Source organism: Gadus macrocephalus, chromosome 13, assembly GCF_031168955.1.
Source record: "Gadus macrocephalus chromosome 13, ASM3116895v1".
NCBI classification, from domain to species: domain Eukaryota; kingdom Metazoa; phylum Chordata; class Actinopteri; order Gadiformes; family Gadidae; genus Gadus; species Gadus macrocephalus.
Window position 1 is genome coordinate 4,393,573 of NC_082394.1, and position 20,000 is coordinate 4,413,572.

The 20,000-nt window shown below is 56.1% G+C and overlaps 1 protein-coding gene across 1 annotated transcript in view; it reads right to left on the reverse strand.

Annotated features, from left to right (window-relative positions):
• Positions 1-20,000, reverse strand: part of LOC132470957 (low-density lipoprotein receptor-related protein 1-like) — a 75,721-nt gene that overhangs the window by 19,785 nt on the left and 35,936 nt on the right. Inside the window, 31 exon segments of the mRNA XM_060069920.1 lie at positions 381-529; positions 1,103-1,291; positions 1,665-1,870; positions 2,566-2,753; positions 3,411-3,530; positions 3,934-3,980; positions 3,983-4,018; positions 4,107-4,139; positions 4,142-4,289; positions 5,192-5,362; positions 5,364-5,380; positions 5,976-6,116; positions 6,481-6,544; positions 6,547-6,616; positions 6,947-7,025; positions 7,028-7,108; positions 7,535-7,651; positions 8,118-8,280; positions 8,408-8,472; positions 8,475-8,525; positions 8,528-8,554; positions 8,818-8,827; positions 8,829-8,932; positions 9,381-9,500; positions 9,780-9,908; positions 10,156-10,281; positions 12,072-12,264; positions 12,712-12,916; positions 13,597-13,786; positions 18,781-19,158; positions 19,882-20,000. The exon segment at positions 19,882-20,000 is cut by the window's right edge and continues 6 nt beyond it. Coding sequence (XP_059925903.1) covers positions 381-529; positions 1,103-1,291; positions 1,665-1,870; positions 2,566-2,753; positions 3,411-3,530; positions 3,934-3,980; positions 3,983-4,018; positions 4,107-4,139; positions 4,142-4,289; positions 5,192-5,362; positions 5,364-5,380; positions 5,976-6,116; positions 6,481-6,544; positions 6,547-6,616; positions 6,947-7,025; positions 7,028-7,108; positions 7,535-7,651; positions 8,118-8,280; positions 8,408-8,472; positions 8,475-8,525; positions 8,528-8,554; positions 8,818-8,827; positions 8,829-8,932; positions 9,381-9,500; positions 9,780-9,908; positions 10,156-10,281; positions 12,072-12,264; positions 12,712-12,916; positions 13,597-13,786; positions 18,781-19,158; positions 19,882-20,000 — 3,736 coding nt within the window.

A 20,000-nucleotide genomic window follows, 5' to 3' on the forward strand; every position in this document is an offset into this window, starting at 1 on the left:
TCATTGTATGGTGTACGTCCAGCCACTTTTAATCTACGCTCTTATTGTATTTTGTAAGTCCTGCCACTTAATGTACGCACTTATTGTATGTTGTTCGTCCTGGCACTTAAACGTAGTACTTAGCATTGTGTAGAATGTTACTTTGTTGTATACAGGAATTGGTTAACCTAGCGATTGTTAGTTCTTGGCACTTGGTTCTATGAACATCCTTACTGTAGTAGAGACATCGATATATTGTTGTTTCTCTTTCTTCTGACAAATGTACATATTGTGAGTCACTTTGGATAAAAGCGTCTGCTAAATGCCCTACACGTAAATGTTCCAAGACCAGAGGAACCAATCAGAGCACTCAGAAGTCCAGAAGTCCCGGCCGGACCCACCTGACTGGCGGTGCAGTTGGACATGCAGTGCCTGCCGTCGGCCGCCAGGTAGAAGTTGGTGGGGCAGGCGCACTTGAAGCCGCCGCCCGGGGACAGCAGACACAGGTTACTGCAGCCGCCGTTATCGCTCTGACATGGGTGGTTATCCACTGAGGAGACAGAGGGGGAGGGGAGAGGTGAGGAGAGGAGCAGGGAGGAGACAGAGGGGGGGGAGAGGAGAGGTGAGGAGAGGAGCAGGGAGGAGACAGAGGGGGGGAGAGGAGAGGTGAGGAGAGGAGCAGGGAGGGCAACAGGGGAGACGGAGAGAGGTGAGGAGCAGAGGGAGGAGCAGGGAGGAGACAGAGGGGGGGGAGAGGAGAGGTGAGGAGAGGAGCAGGGAGGGCAACAGGGGAGACGGAGAGAGGTGAGGAGCAGAGGGAGGAGAGAGAGAGAGAGAGAGAGAGGAGGAGAGCTGAGAAGCAGGGAGGAGAACAGTGGAGACAGAGAGAGAGAGGAGCAGAGGTGAGGAACAGAGAGGAGAGAGAGAGAGAGAGGAGGAGATCTGAGGAGGGAGAGTGACAGAGGAGGAGAGAGGAAGAGAGAGAGAGAGAGAGAGAGAGAGAGAGAGAGAGAGAGAGAGAGAGAGAGAGAGAGAGAGAAGAGGTGAGGAAAGAAAGAAGTGAGGAGAGATAGAGACAGTTGAGGAGAGGTGACTCAGACAGACTAGAGCGAGGGAGGCGGACCTTGGGGCTGGCGGTAGGGGTGGTAGATGTGGACGTCCATGGGCCGATGCAGGGTGCTGATCAGCATGGTCTTGTTGGTGCCCTGGGTTGTGTGGGCTCGGTTGATGGACTTGGTCTCCCAGTCCGTCCAGTAGATGAACTCCTCAAACAGGGTCATGGCGAAGATGTGCGGGATGTCCTGGGTCAGAACTTCAGACAGAGGGGGGGGACCGGGATCAGGGCGAGGTCAGGTATTGGAGAACGAGGAACAGGACAAAACAATGCGTGTTCAGATCCTGCTAAATATCTCATGCGTGTTCTGTGTTTAGATAATCGGTTTTGTGATCTTACTGTTATGATTTTAGTTTTTCTTTTACAGTAGATATTGCATTTCAAACTAATCAAATCCTTCTGAACTTGTTTTTAATTGCCATCAGTAAATCAGCAAGTGGATGCGCGCACACACAAATGCACACAAACATATACACACAAACACACATCTGCAAAGACACAAACACACACACACACACACACACACACACACACACACACACACCCAACCCCCCTGAGCTGTGCGTCCTACCCGTGTGTCGGTTGGAGCCGTCCATGCTGGCGAACTGGATGTAGTCCTCGCGGGCGTCGGCCCAGTAGATGCGGTCGTTGATGAGGTCCAGCGTCAGGCCGTTGGGCCAGGTGATGCGGTCCTCCACGACCACGCTGCGGTTGGTGCCGTCCATGCCCACCCGCCCGATGTGGGGGTTCTCCCCCCAGTCGGACCAGTACAGGTACCTGGGAACACGCTGGGTCAGAGCTCGAGACCAGGGAACAGTGGTCTGGTTCTCTATGTGGTCTGGGAGACCCGCATTTCTTCTCAAGGTGAGAGAGAGAGAGACAGAGGAGGAGGGTTTTCTAACCGATGTTGTGAAGCCCCTGGTGCCGAATGTGTTTAATGGATACCTCGTGTGAAGTGTGAAGAAGTAAACAGGGAATGAAGAATACCAGAGAAACGGTGAGCATGTGTTCAGTCAGGTGGAGCACAGTCTGATGAGATGTTACTGTTCTGAGGTCCAAATGCTGCAGAGGCAACGCTGCAGAACTCCATCAGAACCTTAGAACTAGAACTCTCCTCAGATCTCTCTTCTCTCCTCAGACCCCCTCCTCCTCTCCTCAGACCCCGCCCTCCTCTCCTCAGACCCCGCCCTCCTCTCCTCAGACCACGCCCTCCTCTCCTCTGACCACGCCCTCCTCTCCTCTGACCACGCCCTCCACTCCTCAGACCCCGCCCTCCTCTCCTCAGACCCCACCCTCCTCTCCTCAGACCCCGCCCTCCTCTCCTCAGACCCCACCTTCCTCTCCTCAGACCCCGCCTTCCTCTCCTCAGACCCCGCCCTCCTCTCATCAGACCCCGCCCTCCTCTCCTCAGACCCCACCCTCCTCTCCTCAGACCCCGCCCCTCCTCTCCTCAGACCCCGCCCTCCTCTCACCCGTAGCGGACGTCCACGGCGATGGCGCGGGGCTCCCTCAGCCCGCTGTTGAGCAGCACGGTGCGGTAGGCCCCGTTCAGCTTGGACACCTCGATGGTGTCCCGGCCCTTGTCGCACCAGTACAGGTTCCCGGCCACCCAGTCCACGGCCAGCCCGTCGGGGTTGCTGAGCGAGGTGCGGTGGAGGACCTGAAACACACGGACCAGCCTCAACATCCTGGACTCCCTACCTGTTATGTATGCATTAGATCAGTCATCAGTTTGCATTGTTATCCCCATGCCATAGGGGGCGCTCTCCAGCACAAGTGTGACACGTTACATAGTTCTGCTGCTAGTAAATCAGAGTTTAAATGGATACCAACGACTCGACCTGCGTTCTTGTGTCACTCCGTTACTAACACGTTATCCTTATAATATATAGCAAAAACATAATCGTACCCTGCAGCTTTGAACCATCATCTTTGATATCTGTGCCCTGGTCATGTGACCCGTTTCACAGGACCGTTGGCAGTAAGACGCTGGCAGTCGTCCGGACACTAAATTCATGTTTGAGGATTCATGAAGGAGCAGGAACAGGAGATGCCTTCAGGTAGGTGGTGGACATTGGGGTTTGAACAAGGAACCGTTCGGCTGGACTAGACTCCCCTGCTCCCGCTTCTAGGGCTGGAGCATACATCCATCCCCCAGGTTGACGAGAGGCGTAGCCACCACCGTACTACCCGACCCAGCCAGCTCCCGGCGGGGGCCGTGACCTCTCCCCGGGCCGGGGAGAGGTCACGGCCCCCGCCGGGAGACGTCACCTGGACGGTCCCGGCCGGGGACCTGGCCTCCACCCGCCCTTCTCACCTGCACGTCGCTGCCGTTGATGTGCATGCGGCGGATCATGCTGCTCTGCGTGGTGACGTCCGTCCAGTAGATCATCTGCTGGCGGTAGTCAAAGTCCAGCGCCACGGCGTTGTTCAGGCCCTGTTGGGGGAGGGGGGGAGGAGGAGCCTCGTGAGTCCATGGCAGCCCCGGACGAATGCATTTTCCCCCAGTCTGTCTGCACAAGCTGTTGTGGGGTGGTGGGTGTAGTTGGGTTGTGGATGTGGTGGTGGGGGGGGGGTTAGATGTTAAACTGCATTTTGTTGTACTGGTTGTCCTTACTTATACATTTCTATTTCATAATCTTATCTTCTATGCTTGTAATTTCTATTTGCACGGAGCACCGGGAACGAAAATATATTTCCCCCCGGGGATCAATAAAGTTTTCTGATTCTGATTCTGATTGTGCAATGACAATAAAGTTGGATCTAACGATCTACTGGTGGATGTGGTGGTAAAGGTGGACGCCGTGCTGCTGGTGGCGGGGGTTGTGACGGTGCCGCACCTGTTTGATCAGGGTGTAGTTGGAGCCATCCAGGTTGAGCTTCCTCAGTAGTAGCGGTTGGCGAAGATCAGGAAGGGCTCCTCCTCTGGACGACGAGGGAACAACGGACAGGAAGTCAGCGCCGGTCAACAGGAAGCGGAACACATTGACAGGAGGCGTCCGCGGGGGCTCACCCGAGGTGGACTTGCAGATGGTGGGGTCCTCGGGCTGAGCTGGAAGCCGTCCACGCAGAGGCAGTGGAAGCTGCCGTGGGTGTTGATGCAGCGCTGGGTGCAGGGGTAGGTGGTGGAGCACTCGTCCACGTCCGCGCACGTCTTGCCGTCGTCCTTCAGCCGGAAGCCGGGGAGGCACCTGCACTGTGGGCCGCCGCGCGGGGACAAGGTAAGGCTGCGTCGAACGGACCTCGGTTTACTCCTCCGACGATAGCTAACGAGCTGAACCACCTCCAGGGATGATGTTATCCTTAGAGGTGGACTGGCTTATTAGCATTAACAAAGTAGCCTGCACTGGTTACACACCAAAATAACATCTCAGGAGCTAATCCACCTCCAGGGATAATGTTATCCATAAAGGGAAGTAAGCTCATTAGCATTAGCATCGGGTCATACACCTTGGCTTTGTACAGGGGCAATATTGCAGGGACATTAACTCTGGGGTATTAGCTCTGTGGTATTAGCTCTGTGAATTAGCTCAAGAGTTTTAGCTCTTGGGTGTTAGCTCTGTGGTATTAGCTCTGGGGTATAAGCTGTCTGGTATTAGCTCTGTGGTATTAGCTCTGGGGAATTAGATCTGTGGTGTTAGCTCTGTGGAATTAGCTCAAGGGTATTAGCTCTCGGGTATTAGCTCTGGGGTATTAGCTCTGTGGCATCAGCTCTGTGTTATCAGCTCTGGGGTGTTAGCAACAGGGTGTTAGCTCTAGGGTATTAGCTCTGGGGTGTTAGCTATGTGGTATTAGCTCTGTGGTATTAGCTCACTGGTATATGCTCTGGGGTACAATTAGCTCTCGGGTGTTAGCCGGGGGTAACAGCTCTGTGGTATAAGCTGTGTGGTATTAGCTCTGTGGTATTAGCTCTGGGGTATTAGCTCTGGGGTATTAGCTCTGGGGTATTAGCCCTCTGGCATTAGCAGGACAATGTACAAAATAAACATTAACCTTGTTCAGAGCAAGGAGAGATGCATTGTACCAGGTTTTAGCAAACTGCTATTTTCCGCCCGTAGCCTGTGGTATTAGCCCTGGGAGCTCGGGGCTGCTAGCTACCTTGAAGCCTATCTTGAGGTCGTGGCAGAGCTGGGAGCAGCCGCTCAGACGGCTGTTCACGCACTCGTCGATGAAGCAGTTGAGCTCGTCGGAGCCGTCGCCGCAGTCGTCCTTGTGGTCGCAGAGCACCGCCTCCGCCACGCACACGCCGTTAGCGCACGGGTACGCCGTGGTCGTTACACTTCTTCTCTGCTCCAGGTGAGGTGCAGACAGGAGGAGGAGGGGGAGCAGGAGGAGGGGGAGGAGGAGGAGGAGGAGGAAGAGGAGGAGGAGAAAGAGGAGGAGGAGGAGTAGCAGGAGGAGGAAGAGGAGGAGGGGGAGGAGTAGGAGGAGGTGGAGAAGCAGGAGGAGGATGACGACAAGAAGGAGGAAGAGTAGGGGGAGGAGGAGGAGGAGGAGGAGGAGAAGGAGAAGCAGGAGGTGGAGGAGCAGATGGAGGAGGAGGAGGAGGAGGAGGAGGAGGAGGAGGAGGAGAAGCAGGAGGTGGAGGAGCAGATGGAGGAGGAGGAGGAGGCAGTAGGGAAACCAAAAATGATACAATTAAAGATTGTGATGCATCTGTGACGAAGATCTCAAAAACCGCCTTGAGACCGGACTAACGTGAACTAAAACCAAGAGGGGAGCAAGGAACAGGTCCCCTCTGGAGGGGGCTTTAGGAGACCGGTCCACTATGGAGGGGGCTTTAGGGAACAGGTTAACTCTGGAGGGGGCTTTAGGAGACAGGTGCACTATGGAGGGGCCTAGGGGCCTTTCGGAAACAGGTCCACTAAGGAGGGGGTCTCACCGGGGCCGTTGCAGCGGGGGTTCTTGGGGGCCTCGTCGGAGCGGTCGTGACAGTCGAAGTCCCCGTCGCACTCCCAGGAGCTCTGCACCAGGCAGCGGCCGTTGGCACAGCGGAACTCACTGGGCCGGCAGGTCGGGTACTCTAGGAGACAAGGGTCAAAGGTCACCATGGAGGAGAGGTGGAGCAGAGACCAGAGGTCAGGGGACTGGAGAGAGGGGGGAGAGGTCAAGGGTCGAGAGAGAGGAGAGAGAGGTCAGGGGTAGAGAGAGAGGGAAGAGAGCTCAGGGGTGGAGAGAGAGAGGGAGGAGAGGTCAGGGGTCGAGAGAGAGGGTCGAGAGAGGTCAAGGGTCGAGAGAGGGGAGAGAGGTCAGGGGTCGAGAGAGAGTGAAGAGAGGTCAGGGGTCGAGAGAGAGGGGAGAGAGGTCAGAGGTCGAGAGAGAGGGATGTGAGGTCAAGGGTCGAGAGAGAGAGAGGTCAAGGGTCGAGAGAGAGAGAGGTCGCTCACCGCACTCCATGGACTCGTCCGACCCGTCGCTGCAGTCGGTGTCGTGGTCACACACGTAGTGCTTACGTAGTGCTTGGGGATGCACTGGCGGTTCTGACACATGAACTCACTGCTGCTGCTGCACGTGTTGTGAACACTGGGCCGCCGTGCACGCATGGGAAATAAATGCTAAATGGACTGCAGTGATACAGCGCAGTTCTAACCAGTGGCATCAAAGCGCTGTATAATAATGCCTCACATTCACCCATTCACGCACACATTCACACAAAGATGGCGGAGTCAACGGTAAAAGCTGACAGCCAGCTCATCTGGAGCAGTCGGGGTGAGGTGTCTTGCTCAGGGACACCTCGTACTAGCAACCGTCCGGTTACGAGTCAACACGCTCTACCTCGTGAGCCACATGCCGCCACAAGACAACACAACCCAGCGCACATTAACACTGAAGCCTCGCACCGCACCCCTAGACACGACCAGACGTTGACGACGCGAGCTCTCCTCACCACAGCCGGCCTTGACACTCTCGTCCCCGCTGTCGGAGCAGTCCGGTCCCCGTCACACTTCCAGTGCTGTGGGATGCAGACGTGGGAGCCGGGGCACTGGAAGGACTCGGGCCCGCAGGTCTTGCTCTCTGCGGGAGGAGACACGGAGGGAAGGTGGGAAACACGATGAAACGCGGCTGGTCAGTACAAACAGACCCTCAACCGCAGAGCAACCGACCAGGGTGGTAATATGGGGAAGTGTGCAGCCCTGATGGTTTGGGGATGAACAGCTCTCTCGACACTCAAGGAGGCATAAGGGGCTTTGACAGGGAAAGCCACACTCGTGCACGCACTCACACACGCACGGACACCCACACGCACACACACACACACACACACGTGTGCACACACACTTACACACACGCACACAAACACACACTTACGCACACAAACACACACATACACCCCACACCCCCCCCCCCCCCCACACACACACACACACACACACATTCACAAGCAGACACACACACACACACACTACTCTTCTGTGTCTCTGAAGGTTGGTTCCACTCAACTGCACTTGCTGTCCTCATCGCTGCCGTCGCCGCAGTCGTCCGCTCCGTCACACACCCAGCGCTGGGGGATGCAACGGTGGTTCCCACAGTCAAACTGGGAGGCCGAGCACGACTTATCTGAGGGGAGGAGCAGAGGGGAGCATCAGGGGTCTGGGGAACCGGGACCCCCCACGGGGTAAAAGGGGCCGGTCACATCCAGACGGCTGGGGAACGGCTTCTCTGACTACTGATTATCAGAACAGAACATGGACTATGTTTAAGGACCGTGAAACACATGTAGGGTAGGGTTAGTGAGGGAAGAGAGGGGAAGAGAGGAGAGAGGGAGCGAGAGAGAGCGAGAGAAAGAGGAAGATAGAGAGCGAGAGAGGAAGAGAGAGAGAGATAGAGAGCGAGAGAGGAAGAGAGAGAGAGAGAGAGAAGATAGAGAGCGAGAGAGGAAGAGAGAGAGAGAGAGAGAGAGAGAGAGAGAGAGAGAGAGAGAGAGAGAGAGAGAGAGAGAGAGAGAGAGAGAGAGAGGAAGAGAGAGAGAGGGAAAAGGACATTGGAGAGATTTTGAAGAGCATGAGGAAGACGGGGAGCGTACCACAGTGGAGCTCGTCCTCCCCGTTCAGCTCGTCCTCCCCGTTCTCACAGTCGTTGTCCTTGTCGCAGGTCCAGCTGGTGGGGATGCAGCGGCCGCTGGGGCAGAAGAAGAAGGTGGCCGGCGACTTGGCCTTCCTGCTGTCTGGGGGGAACCAATCACAGCCCTGGGTTATGATGACATCACACACGTAGAAACCACTGGGGACTGGCGGTGGAAGGAACGATTGAATGTGGTACTTTTCTGCTCGTATGGCGTGTCAACATGAGTATGTACGCGTTGGTTAAAGATACCTGGCAGTTGCGTTCGTCGGAGAAGTCTCCGCAGTCGTTGGCGCCGTCACACTGCCACGAGGGGCGTAGCACAGCGTGGTGAACTCACACTTCTGGAAGCTCATCCCCTTCACCCCCAGCGGAAGTAGCTGGAGCAGTCGGTGGCCGCTGAACAAACAACAGAACAAACGTCACGCCAAGGCACCCCGGTTCGATCCCCCACATCCTCAGAACTACCTGCGCCTTTGCCTAACTATGTATGTCAATGATGGCACCCATTGCACTCCTGATCATCCTGATCATCCCTGATCATCCCCCATCCCTGGAAGGAGGGATCCCCCCCCAAGGTCAGGGGGGGTCTCATAAACACACGACCTGTACCTGTGCTTAAGGGCTATGCTAAAACAATTTGAAGTTGGAGTTGAACTCACAGCAGTTCATCCTCGTCGCTGGCGTCGTCACAGTCCGCCTTCTGGTTGCACGTGCTGGAGTTGGAGATGCAGCCGCCGTCACGACACTGGAACTGCTCCACCGAACACAGCGTGGCTGCACACACCATCAACACCACCATCAACACCACCATCAACACCTTCCACACCTTCCTCAACACCATCCACAACCCCAGCATCAGATGGCCCAGGCGGTAAATTGACTGCATTTATACAGCGCTGTTCTAACCAGTGGCCTCTCAAAGTGCTGTACAATACTGCCTTACATTCTAACATCCACCCATTCATGCACACGTTCACACACCGACGGCGGTGTCAACCATACAAGGCGACAGCCATCTTGTCAGGAGCAGTCAGGGTGAGGTGCCACGCTCAGGGACACCTCGACACTCGGAGGAGCCGGGGATCGAACTAGCAACCTTCAGGTTACCAGCAAACCCGCTCTACCTCCGGAGCCACGTGCCGCCCGAGGCCCGGTGACGGTGTCGTGACCCGCGCATTAGAGGGTTCAGGGACCTAGAGAGAGCCCGGGACGGGAGACTGACCGTTGCAGAAGGCCTCGTCCGAGTTGTCTCCGCAGTCGTTGCGGCCGTTGCACCAGTTGGTGTGTCCCACGCAGCGACCGTTGGTGCACTTCCTGTACCCCTTCTTACACGCGCGGTTCGCTGTGGACAGGAAGTTCAAACAGATCAGGACATCACTTCCTGTAGCCCTTCTTACACGCGCGGTTCGCTGTGGACAGGAAGTTCAAATAGATCAGGGGATCACTTCCTGTCCCCCTTCTGTCCTGAACCCCTTCTGTCCCGAACCCCTTCTGTCCTGTACCCCTTCTTACACACACGGTTCTCTGGAGACAGTAAGGTTCAACAGATCAGGATGTCCAGGAGGCCGGGGTACCCAGATGCCCCCCCCCCCCCCCTCCCCCTCCCCCTCCCCCCACTCACCGCAGTAGAAGAGCTTCTCGTCAGACTTGTCCTTGCAGTGCACCATGCCGTCGCAGGTCTGCGTGTAGTTCACACAGTCCCCGTTGCCGCACTCAAAGTCGTCGATGCGGTCACAGGTGGTGTTGAGCGCTGTGGGGGGGGGGGTGGGGGGTGGGGGGGGGGGGGGTGGGGGGTGGGGGGGGGGGGGGGGTGGGGGGGGGGGGGGTGGGGGGGGGGGGGGGGTGGAGGAAACACAGTGAGTTCACACACACTCTCCCCACCGCTACGCCTACTGCTCCCACCACCTCCCCACCTCCCCGTCTCCTACCCCCCCCCCCCCCCCTCCCACCTCCCCCAACCCTCCCTGTTCCTGCTCCCATCACCCGTTGTGACTTACTGATGCAGGTGTTGTCCTCCATAAGTTTCCTGTCGCCACGGCAACTGCAGTTGATCCGGCCCTCCGACGTCAGCAGACACAGGTCCTGGCAGCCGCCGTTGTTCACACGACACAACGAGAACTCACCTGAGAGAAGGAGGAGGAGGAGGGAGGAGAGAGGAGAGAGGAGGAGGGAGGAGAGAGGAGAGAGGAGAGAGGAGGAGGGAGGAGGAGAGAGGAGGAGGAGGAGGAGAGAGGAGGAGGGAGGAGAGAGGAGGGAGGAGAGAGGAGGAGGGAGGAGAGAGGAGGGAGGAGAGAGGAGGAGAGGAGGAGGGAGGAGAGAGGAGGGAGGAGAGAGGAGGAGGGAGGAGAGAGGAGAGAGGAGGGAGGAGAGAGGAGGAGGGAGGAGGAGAGAGGAGAGAAGAGAGAAGAGAGAGGAGGAGGGAGGAGAGAGGAGGAGGGAGGAGAGAGGAGAGAGGAGAGAGGAGGGAGGAGAGAGGAGGAGAGGAGGAGGGAGGAGGAGGAGATAGGAGGGAGAAGGAGAGAGGAGAGAGGAGAGAGGAGGAGGGAGGAGGAGAGGAGGAGGAGGAGGGAGGAGGAGGAGATAGGAGGGAGAAGGAGAGAGGAGAGAGGAGAGAGAGGAGAGAGGAGAGAGGAGAGAGGAGGAGGGAGGAGAGAGGAGGAGGAGTGAGGAGGAGATAAGAAGAGAGGTTCTTGTTACTAGCCGCAGGGGGTTCAGCTCACACAAGCACGTACACAAACGCACACACACACAAACAAACACACACATGGGTGCACACACAGACACACACACCCACACTCTCATGTGGTAGACTAGCTAGGTACTATTTAAGGATTCCAGTCGTCAACATTTAAATTGCAAATAGAATACTTTTGGTTGGATCCTCTCCCAACAATACAAATACAAAATGTAAGTTGTGCGTGCAGTGCACACACACAAAAACACACACCGCAGGCCCACACACAAAGACACACACTCACAGGTGTCTGATTGAAATACCCACAAACACATGTATAAATATTGGAAAAGGAGCCAGAAGCAATCTGCGTCTGACAGCCTGCCTCCATTAGCAGCAGAGCAGAAGGAAATAAGTAAACGCTCAGAGCTGGTGGATCCAGACGATAGGGAGAGATGCTGCAGCCTCGGGTTGGAGGAGGCTGGAGGAGGCTGGAGGAGGCTGGAGGAGGCTGGAGGAGGGTGGAGGAGGGTGGAGGGTGGCCATCTGAGTCGGGTGTGGAGCTCAGGTGTGGCTACAGCTGGTTACAGCTCCAAACTGCTCACATCACTGATGGACTTTTTTGTCTGTGTGTGTGTGTGTGTGTGTGTCTGTGTGTGTGTGTGTGTGTGTGTGTGTGTGTGTGTGTGTGTGTGTGTGTGTGTGTGTGTGTGTGTGTGTGTGTGTGTGTGTGTGTAGCTGTGTGTGTGTGCGTACGGTTGTGTATTGGATACTTACCTGGGATTTATAGTGACTAACCATTTAACTGCCATCTCAATCTAACTCAACATTTATCTGAATATCAAGCAGGGTGACCTCGTTAAATATGGTATTTAATTATTTTTTCTCGGGTTACAATTACTTTGCTGTTGTAATTATTGTTCATGTCGTTAGATCTTTCAGTGCTACAAGCCGTCCGACATGACAATCCCGCCGGTCAACATGACAACACGTCAACATGTCAACATGTCAACATGTCAACATGTCGTCAACATGTCAACATGTCGTCAACATGTCGTCAACATGTCCAAAGACACGTCCCGCATGTCGTCAACATGTCTGAAGACATGTCGTCTACATGTCTGAAGGCACGTCCAACATGTCGTCAACATGTCATAAGACAAGTCCGACAACACGTCCGTCAACACGTCCGGAAAAAAATGTCCGACAACTCAACCGAACCCGCAGCAGGGCACTCACAGCTGTTGGTGCCGTTGGCCACCGCCACTATCCCCATGGGCTGCTGGGGGATGTCGGCCCGCAGCACCTTCATGTCCCCTCCGGTGTACTTGTCGGCCCGCAGCACGGCCCGCCTCACCCAGTCCGTCCAGAAGATGTAGTCCCCGTACACGGCCAGGCCGAAGGGGTGCACCGGCTCGTTCTTCAGAACCACCTGCAGGGGGCAGCGACGCACCAGAAGAGCAAAGATTAACATTATTCCTTCACACTTCCTTCACACACACTGTGGTATGTTTGTAAACTCTTCCTCTCTCTCTTCTCAATTTCTCACTTCCTCTCTCTTCCTCTCTCTCTCTCCAAATCCTCTTCTTCTCTTCCTCTCTCTCTCTCTCTTCCTCAATCTCCCTCTTCCTCTCCTTCTCTATCTCTCTCTCTCTCTCTCTCGCTCAATCTCTCGCTCTCTTATTTATTTAATCTAAAAGGGAACAAGATAAATATGTAACTTCCAAGTTTCCGACAGCTTTTCTAGAATAGTAAAACAGAATTGTACCATAATATCATCACATTAATACGACAAATACATCACGGCTATAACGATTATACCCACAACTTGACTAGTTTCCTAATATTGTTTTCTGCCGTGTTTTCCGGGGAGACGTACGTATCGCCGGCTGCCGTCGTACTCGCAGCGCTCGATCTTGTCCAGCGTGGCGTCGGAGAAGTAGAGCTTCTCGGCGCGGTGGTCGATGGCGAGCCCGTTGGGCGTCCGGATGTCGCTGCCGATGATCACCAGGACGTTGGCCCCCGCCAGCGTGGCCCGCATGATGCTGGGGGACAGCTCGTTCCAGTTGGTCCAGAACATCAGGCTGGGGAGGGGACGGGGGGTGAGGGATAAGATAGCTGAAGGGGCCGGCAAACCCTAGTCCTGTTCCCTTCCCCAACCGTGACTGTGGTCACGGTTGCTGCGCCGTTACTAAAATAAGACCTAATTACGGAAAATAGGAGATAAGCCTCTTCTTACTTCTCACTTGCTCTTTAATCCCATAGTCTCCTACTTACACTTAAGCTTTGTCTTGTATATACTGCCGCAACGAGAGAGGCTCATGAGAATATTAATGAGAGGCTCAGAACATTAACGAGAGGTTTGAGTCTCAGAACATTAACGAGAGGTTTGAGTCTCAGAACATTAATGAGGCTCAGAATCTTATTGAGAGGCTCATGAGGCTTAGCTCATTAATGAGAGGCTGATAAGGCTCAGAACATGAATGAGAGGCTCGGGAGGCTCAGAACATGAATGAGAGGCTCAGGAGGCTCAGATGAGTCAGATCATTAATGAGAGAATCAGAACATTAATGAGAGGCTCAGGAGGCTCAGAACATGAATGAGAGGCTCAGGAGGCTCAGAACATGAATGAGAGGCTCAGGAGGCTCAGATCATGAATGAGAGAATCAGAACATTAATGAGAGGCCCGGGAGGCTCAGAACATGAATGAGAGGCTCAGATCATTAATGAGAGAGGCCCGGTAGGCTCCTGAACGTTCAGCCACCTCTGACACTCGTCCAGGACGAAGGCCCTCGGGTGGTCGTCCCCGGACATGGACACCACGGTGTGGCGGTTGGCCGCGCCCCAGCGGGCCTGGTCCACAGTGTGGCGGGTGATGGTGGAGGTGGTGTAGCTGGTCCAGTACAGCATGTCCCAGCCCCGGTGGTACGCAAGGCCCTCCACTGAACCCACGTCTGGGTGGGGGGGGGGGGGTAGAGGGAAGACAAGGAACAGAGAGACAGGTTGATCAAAAGATATATATGAGAGAGAGAGAGAGAGAGAGAGAGAGAGAGAGAGAGAGAGAGAGAGAGAAAGTGTGAGAGAGAGAAAGTGTGAGCGAGAGAGAGAGACAGAGAGAGAGACAGAGAGAGAGAGAGAGAGAGAGAGAGAAAGAAAGTGAGAGAGAGAGAGAGAGAGCGAGCGAGCGAGCGAGCGAGCGAGAGAGAGAGAGAGAGAGAGAGAGAGAGAGAGAGAGAGCGAGAGCGAGAGCGGGAGAGAGAGAGGCCACTGAAAGCCAGGGTGGAGCAGCAGGTGGAGTTCTGCGTCAGTGTCGGTGCCGTGTTACAGAGACCCAGTGAGTGACTGTCTGCCGCTGGCCAGACCTTGGGTTCCTGCCTCCTCCACGTAGGAGAGAATGTCCTCTCCGCACCAGAGACTCCGACCAAGCGGAAGGTTAAGGAGAGGAGAGCCCAGCGCGAGCCAACGTGGAAAAACCAGAGCTCTGTGGCGCGAGACGGAGACAGCTGCTCTCTCTCTGCACACACACACACACACACACACACACACACACACACACACACACACACACACACACACACACACACACACACACACACACACACACACACACACACACACACACACACACACACACACACACAGTCTGCTGCCATGGTCGCGTCACTTCAACTTAAGAACGAGACGAGGTCTGATATTTGCACCGCACTGCAATTACACCTTATTTTGTTGTGCTGCTTGTGAGAGGTAATAAGCGGCTGACAGCTGGCCGCTGCAGTAAACAGGGTGTGGGCCGATGGGGTGATCTCATGGCCCGTTTCCTGCTCTATGACCTCAGACCCATCCACCGGCTTGGCAGGGCACTGGGAGGACTGGCTCCAGGTGGGACGGCCCAGGCAGGAACCAGCCTTCTGCCGGCCGATCGCAGCACCAGCGAGTGGAGGGCGCGCGGGTTCTCTCACAAACTAGGGGGGGGGGGGGGGGGGGGGAAACAAATGTATCCCATCTCTGCCTGCACATAAATCAATGAGCTCCACATCGATCAGAGGGTAAACACTGGATCTGTTCCCTACAGTTTCCTCTTTCCCAGGCCTGCTGATGAGCAGTAAACCCCTGGGGTCACCGTCCCCCTCTACACGCCTGGTTCTTCCAGCTCCGCACCGTCTCTCCACCCGCGTCTGAGGAGCTTCCTCTGGCCGTCTCTCTCCCTCCTGCTGCGGCCCACGGCACTCAGCCAGAGCCCGGGTCGCAGCTGACCTCCTCATCAGGGTGAGGGGGGTCAGGACGCTGGCTACACACCCACCCACCGACCGGCTTATCTGAACAGATAAGCCGGACCTCTCCTGTTCAGCCTGCTCTCTGAGGGGTCAATATTTACCCTGCCTATTTAATCACTCTCCCCTTTTTCAGGCATTTGCCGTTCGCATACGCATGAATTGCAAGTATGTCTCAAAATATCTGTGTTTGTCGATGCGCAAACACCGGCCCTCTGTGTTTCCACGGCCAGGCTGTGGGAGAGAAACGGTGGGAAAGGTTTTATCTGGCCTCCCTGGGCCCTCCCCCCCGACGCAGACCTGCCCTGCCCCCCCCCCCCACCCCCCCTCCTGTTCACATGCAGTCCAGAGTTCACCTGCTCTTTACGAGGATTCACCCCGTCACACGCTCACACGCTCACTACTCTGCTGGCCTGCGCTCCCAGTTCCTCGTTCTTTGCAGTGTTTTCACCCGTTCTCCGTCTTCCTGTTGTGAGAGGACAGCAGAGTCGGTGCATGCGGCGAGCGACTGCGCCGGTCCGTCGGGAAGGGGGTCCGCCCGCTCAGAGCTCCCAGGATGACACCACCCACAGGGTGACACCGCCCACAGGGTGTAGCTCAGAGCTGAAAACAGCCCACCGCACTTTTGGGGGAGTCCAGCGCTGTGATGGGGAACCCAGAACATTGTTCCCTCTGAAGGAAAACCCTCTCAACCTCAAACAAGGCGCTGCAACCTTTATATATCATTATCAATCGTTATATGTTTTAAACGAAAAGCGAAGCGGTACAAAGGTGAGGCTGATTACTGGAGGAGTGGAAGGACGTGATTCACTAACTAAGGTGTGTCCCCAGGAGTATCTTTGGAAAGTCTGTGAAACTAAAATGGCAATTCAGAGGACTTTCTATGAAGGATCGGAGCCGAAGCCTTTCTCCAACATGTGGATCTAGTTGTGCCTGGGAAAGGTCCCGACAAGAAGCTATTTATTACGATGTGCTGGCGTGCCGTTCGCCCGGCGCCCAGCGCGGAACATTCCTCCGTCACGTGTTATCAGAACAGGTTTACGACCGGCTTATCGACCGCACTACAATAACAAGGCCGTACTCAAACAGCGGCGGCGTCCAGTTCCCGGGAGTCGTGTCCGTGACGGCATGCTGTACAACGCCACGGCCCCGGGACCGCCCGGGAACGCCAGCGACCCCTGGGACGGCGACTGGGAACGGGTCCTGGTCCCGGTGCTGGACGCCCTGGTCCTGGTCCTGGGGCTGTGGGGCCACACCCTGGTGATGGTGGTCCTATGCGGGCGGCGGCGGAGACGGGGGGGGTTGGCCCCGGGGGCGGGCTCCTCCCGGGCCACGGGGCCCCTCTCGGGGACCGACGTCCTGCTGGTGGCGCTGAGCGTGGCCGACCTGCTCCTGCTGGCCGTGCTGCCCTTCCACTCGGCCGCCATGGCCCTGCGCTACTGGCCCTTCGGGGCCCCGCTGTGCCGGCTGGTGGGCTTCGTGGGGGCCGCCTGCGCCTCCGCCAGCTCCTACACGCTGGCCGCGCTGGCCGTGAGCCGCTACCTGACGGTGGTGCGGCCCGCCCTGGCCCACCGGCTGCTCTCCGCCCGCCGGGTGGCGCTGACCGCCGCGCTGCTCTGGGCGCCGGCCTGCGCCCTGGCGGGCCCCCAGCTGGCCTTCCGCTCCGTGGGGGCCCCGGGGGCCGGCGCCGGCGCCGACGGCCCGGCCTGCCTCGTCGTGCTGCCCTACGGCGGGCAGGTGGCGTACGGGCTGAGCTTCTTCCTGCTGTCCTTCCTGCTGCCGCTGGCCACCATCGCCGCGGCGTACCTGCGCGTCTTCCTGTTCCTGTGGCGGCGGCGGCGGCGGCGGCGGCGGCGGGCCCCCCAGGTGGAGCTCTACCAGAGCCGGGTGACCCAGACCTCGGCCCTGCTGGTGCTGGCCTTCACGCTGTGCTGGCTGCCGTCCTACGGCCTGACGCTGGCGCTGCTGGTGGGGCAGGACGCCGTGGCCACCGGGGCCTCGCCGCGCTACGGGCCCTTCATGGTGTTCGCCCGCCTGACGGCCACCTCCTCCACCGTGGCCAACCCCGTCCTCTACGTGCTCATGTCCCGCAAGTTCAGGCGGGAGCTCCTGGGGCTGATGTGCCGGAGAGGCCGCGGAGGCAGGGGGGGCCGTCTCCGTGGCGACGGTGTCCTAACGGCGGGGGGCAGGGGGGCCGTCTCCGTGGCGACGGTGTCCTAACGGCGGGGGGCAGGGGGGACGTCTCCGTGGCGACGGTGTCCTAACGGCGGGGGGCAGGGGGGACGTCTCCGTGGCAACGGTGTCCTAGCGGCGGGGACAGGGGGCCCGTCTCCGTGGCAACGGTGTCCTAGTGGGAACCGAGGGGCCGTCTCCGTGGCAACAATGTCCTAGTGACGGGGACAGAGGGGTCGTCTCCGTGGCAACGGTGTCCTAGTGGGAACAGAGGGCCCGTCTCCGGGGTCCTTGCGGCGTTCCCATGATGCAGCAGCCCTGATCCGAGTCTGGGAGGGAGCGTTTAAAACCCGATAAAGGTGATGAGGGGCCCTCTCTGCACTGCTGGCTCAATGGGCTGATAATAAACCTCAGGTGTGCCAAGTGGACATGACACGCAATTTATTTATCTGTGATTTGATTTGCCGGGCTCTCCCCAACGACAGCAGGCAGCATTAAGCACATCCATCAGCAAGCACTTTGGGTTTAATGATCTGGCAGAGAAACTCAGATTGGACCATTAAAAGGTCTTCACTGAAGGACCTTTCTGAGGGTCAGGGATAAAACCTCTTTTACAATCTGCAGAAGTGTGTAAGCAGAGACACTCGGGGTGAAACATTAACGCAGCGTCAGTTTCTGTTGTCGAGAAATAAAATAAAGTGAAAGCAAATCTGTCCCCGACTTTTTACTGTTTCGTTTGAATGAGAACATATGAAGGCTGTTTCTTTTGAGTTTTAATACAAAAAGATTGATCTTGGCTTCGGCTTCAGAGGTCTGTTGAGATCAGCGGGAGATCCCGGAAAATGTTGCGGCTAATATCCCCTTTAAAGATGTTCCAGCTGTTTTCCTTCATCCTCCAAACTTCCCCGCTGGAGTTCTTTGTTCTGAGCCGGGAAATGAGCTCTGACAAATGCCGAGACTTGCAGCAGCACACAGAGCGAGTCTGACCCAACACAGACACAGGAAAGGTGATCTCAGGTTAAAACACAAGCAGCGGTTGGGCAGTGGACAGGAGCAGAAGGAACTTAACACTATTTACTATTTACTAATTTAGCAGGTTCAGATCGTAACCCACATGTTTTAGTTCTCCTCATGAGAGAAGAACCTCCTTTCTCCTTTTCTCCACTTACTAACGAGCTGTCAGGCTCGTTAGTGAGTGACCCGAAGGCTGCGTTCCAAACCCAGAACCTCCGGGCCGGGGGGTCCATTCCCCTAATCACGAGACCACCCTAATGAGAGAGAGAGAGAGAGAGAGAGAGAGAGAGAGAGAGAGCGAGAGCGAGAGCGAGAGAGAGAGAAAGAGACAGACAGAGAGACAGAGACAGAGGGGGAGAGAGACAAACAGAGACAGAAAGAGAGACGGAAACCGACGAGAGAGAGGGAGACAGCCAGAGAGAGACAGAGAGAGACATGCGTTCCGACAGATAGAAAAGCCAGAAACAGACGGAGCAGCGCGGCGCACTCACTCTCCACCACCGTCTTGCGGTCGGAGCCGTCGTCGTTCATCTGCTGGATGTTCCCGAAGTGGATGTCGCTGAAGAAGACGCGGTTGGCGCCCTTGCCGCCGCCGCCGCCCCGGAAGTCGAAGGTGAGAGCGATGACGTTCTTCATGTGCTCGGGGTCCTCGAAGGGCTTGATGGGCGCGTTGAGGTTGTTCTCGTCCGACAGGTGCACGCTCTTCAGGATGGTGCGCTCCGAGTACAGCAGGTAGCCGTCGTAGTCGCGGCAACGCTGGCCGTCCTCCGCCAGCGTGCCGTGGGCGCAGGCGCACGTCCGCCGGCCGTTGCCCGCGAACAGGCAGAGCTGCTGGCAGCCGCCGTTGTTGTCCTTGCAGATGTTGGTCCCTATGGGGGGGGGGGGGGGGGGGTTGACCAGGGAGACAGGCTGCTATTAGACTATATTACTACTACTATACTATACTACTACCATACTGACCGTCTGAGACGCTCTAACAGCTGCGGTCAGGAGGACTCATGCTAGCCTGCAGGCAGTACTGGTAGGCTTCTCTAAACTCTTTCCAAAGACTGGGAGATTCATTTGGGTCGGCAATTGTTATTTATTTTTAATATGTTTTCTCTTTTTACTGATGAGAGAAAATAATAAACATTAGATATCCTTTTAACTGAAAAAAATGGGTCTCCAGAAAAAAGTTTATATAAAAAAAGTTTATCTAAACTATATAATTTAAGAGAGAATTACTTTAGTATTCTCCCTACACTTTATCCCTTCTCTAAGGACAAACATTTATGAGCATTCTTTAGTTTTAGCGATAGGAAATCATGTTTACCTGGCTGCGCTGTGCTCAATATAAAATGTATATAAATATTAATTTAACATTTAAAATGAGTATTCTCGCTACACTATACTCCCTCTGTAAAGATAAACATTGAATTAGAATTCTTTAGTTTTAGCGATGAGATTAAAGGGTTCCTATGTGAGCGTGTTAGCTGTGTTGTGATGCTAGCCTGTTAGCTGTGCTGTGATGCTAGCGTGTTGGCTGTGTTGTGATGCTAGCGTGTTAGCTGTGTTGTGATGCTTGTTAGCTGTGCTGTGATGGTAGCGCCCACCTTGCTGCCGGGCGCGGTTGAACACCTTGATGTCCTTGAGCTGCACGCCGATGCCCGTCCGCAGAGACATGGACTCTGTGGCGTTGTCCTTATTCCCTCTCTTTATAGAGCCGTTGGCG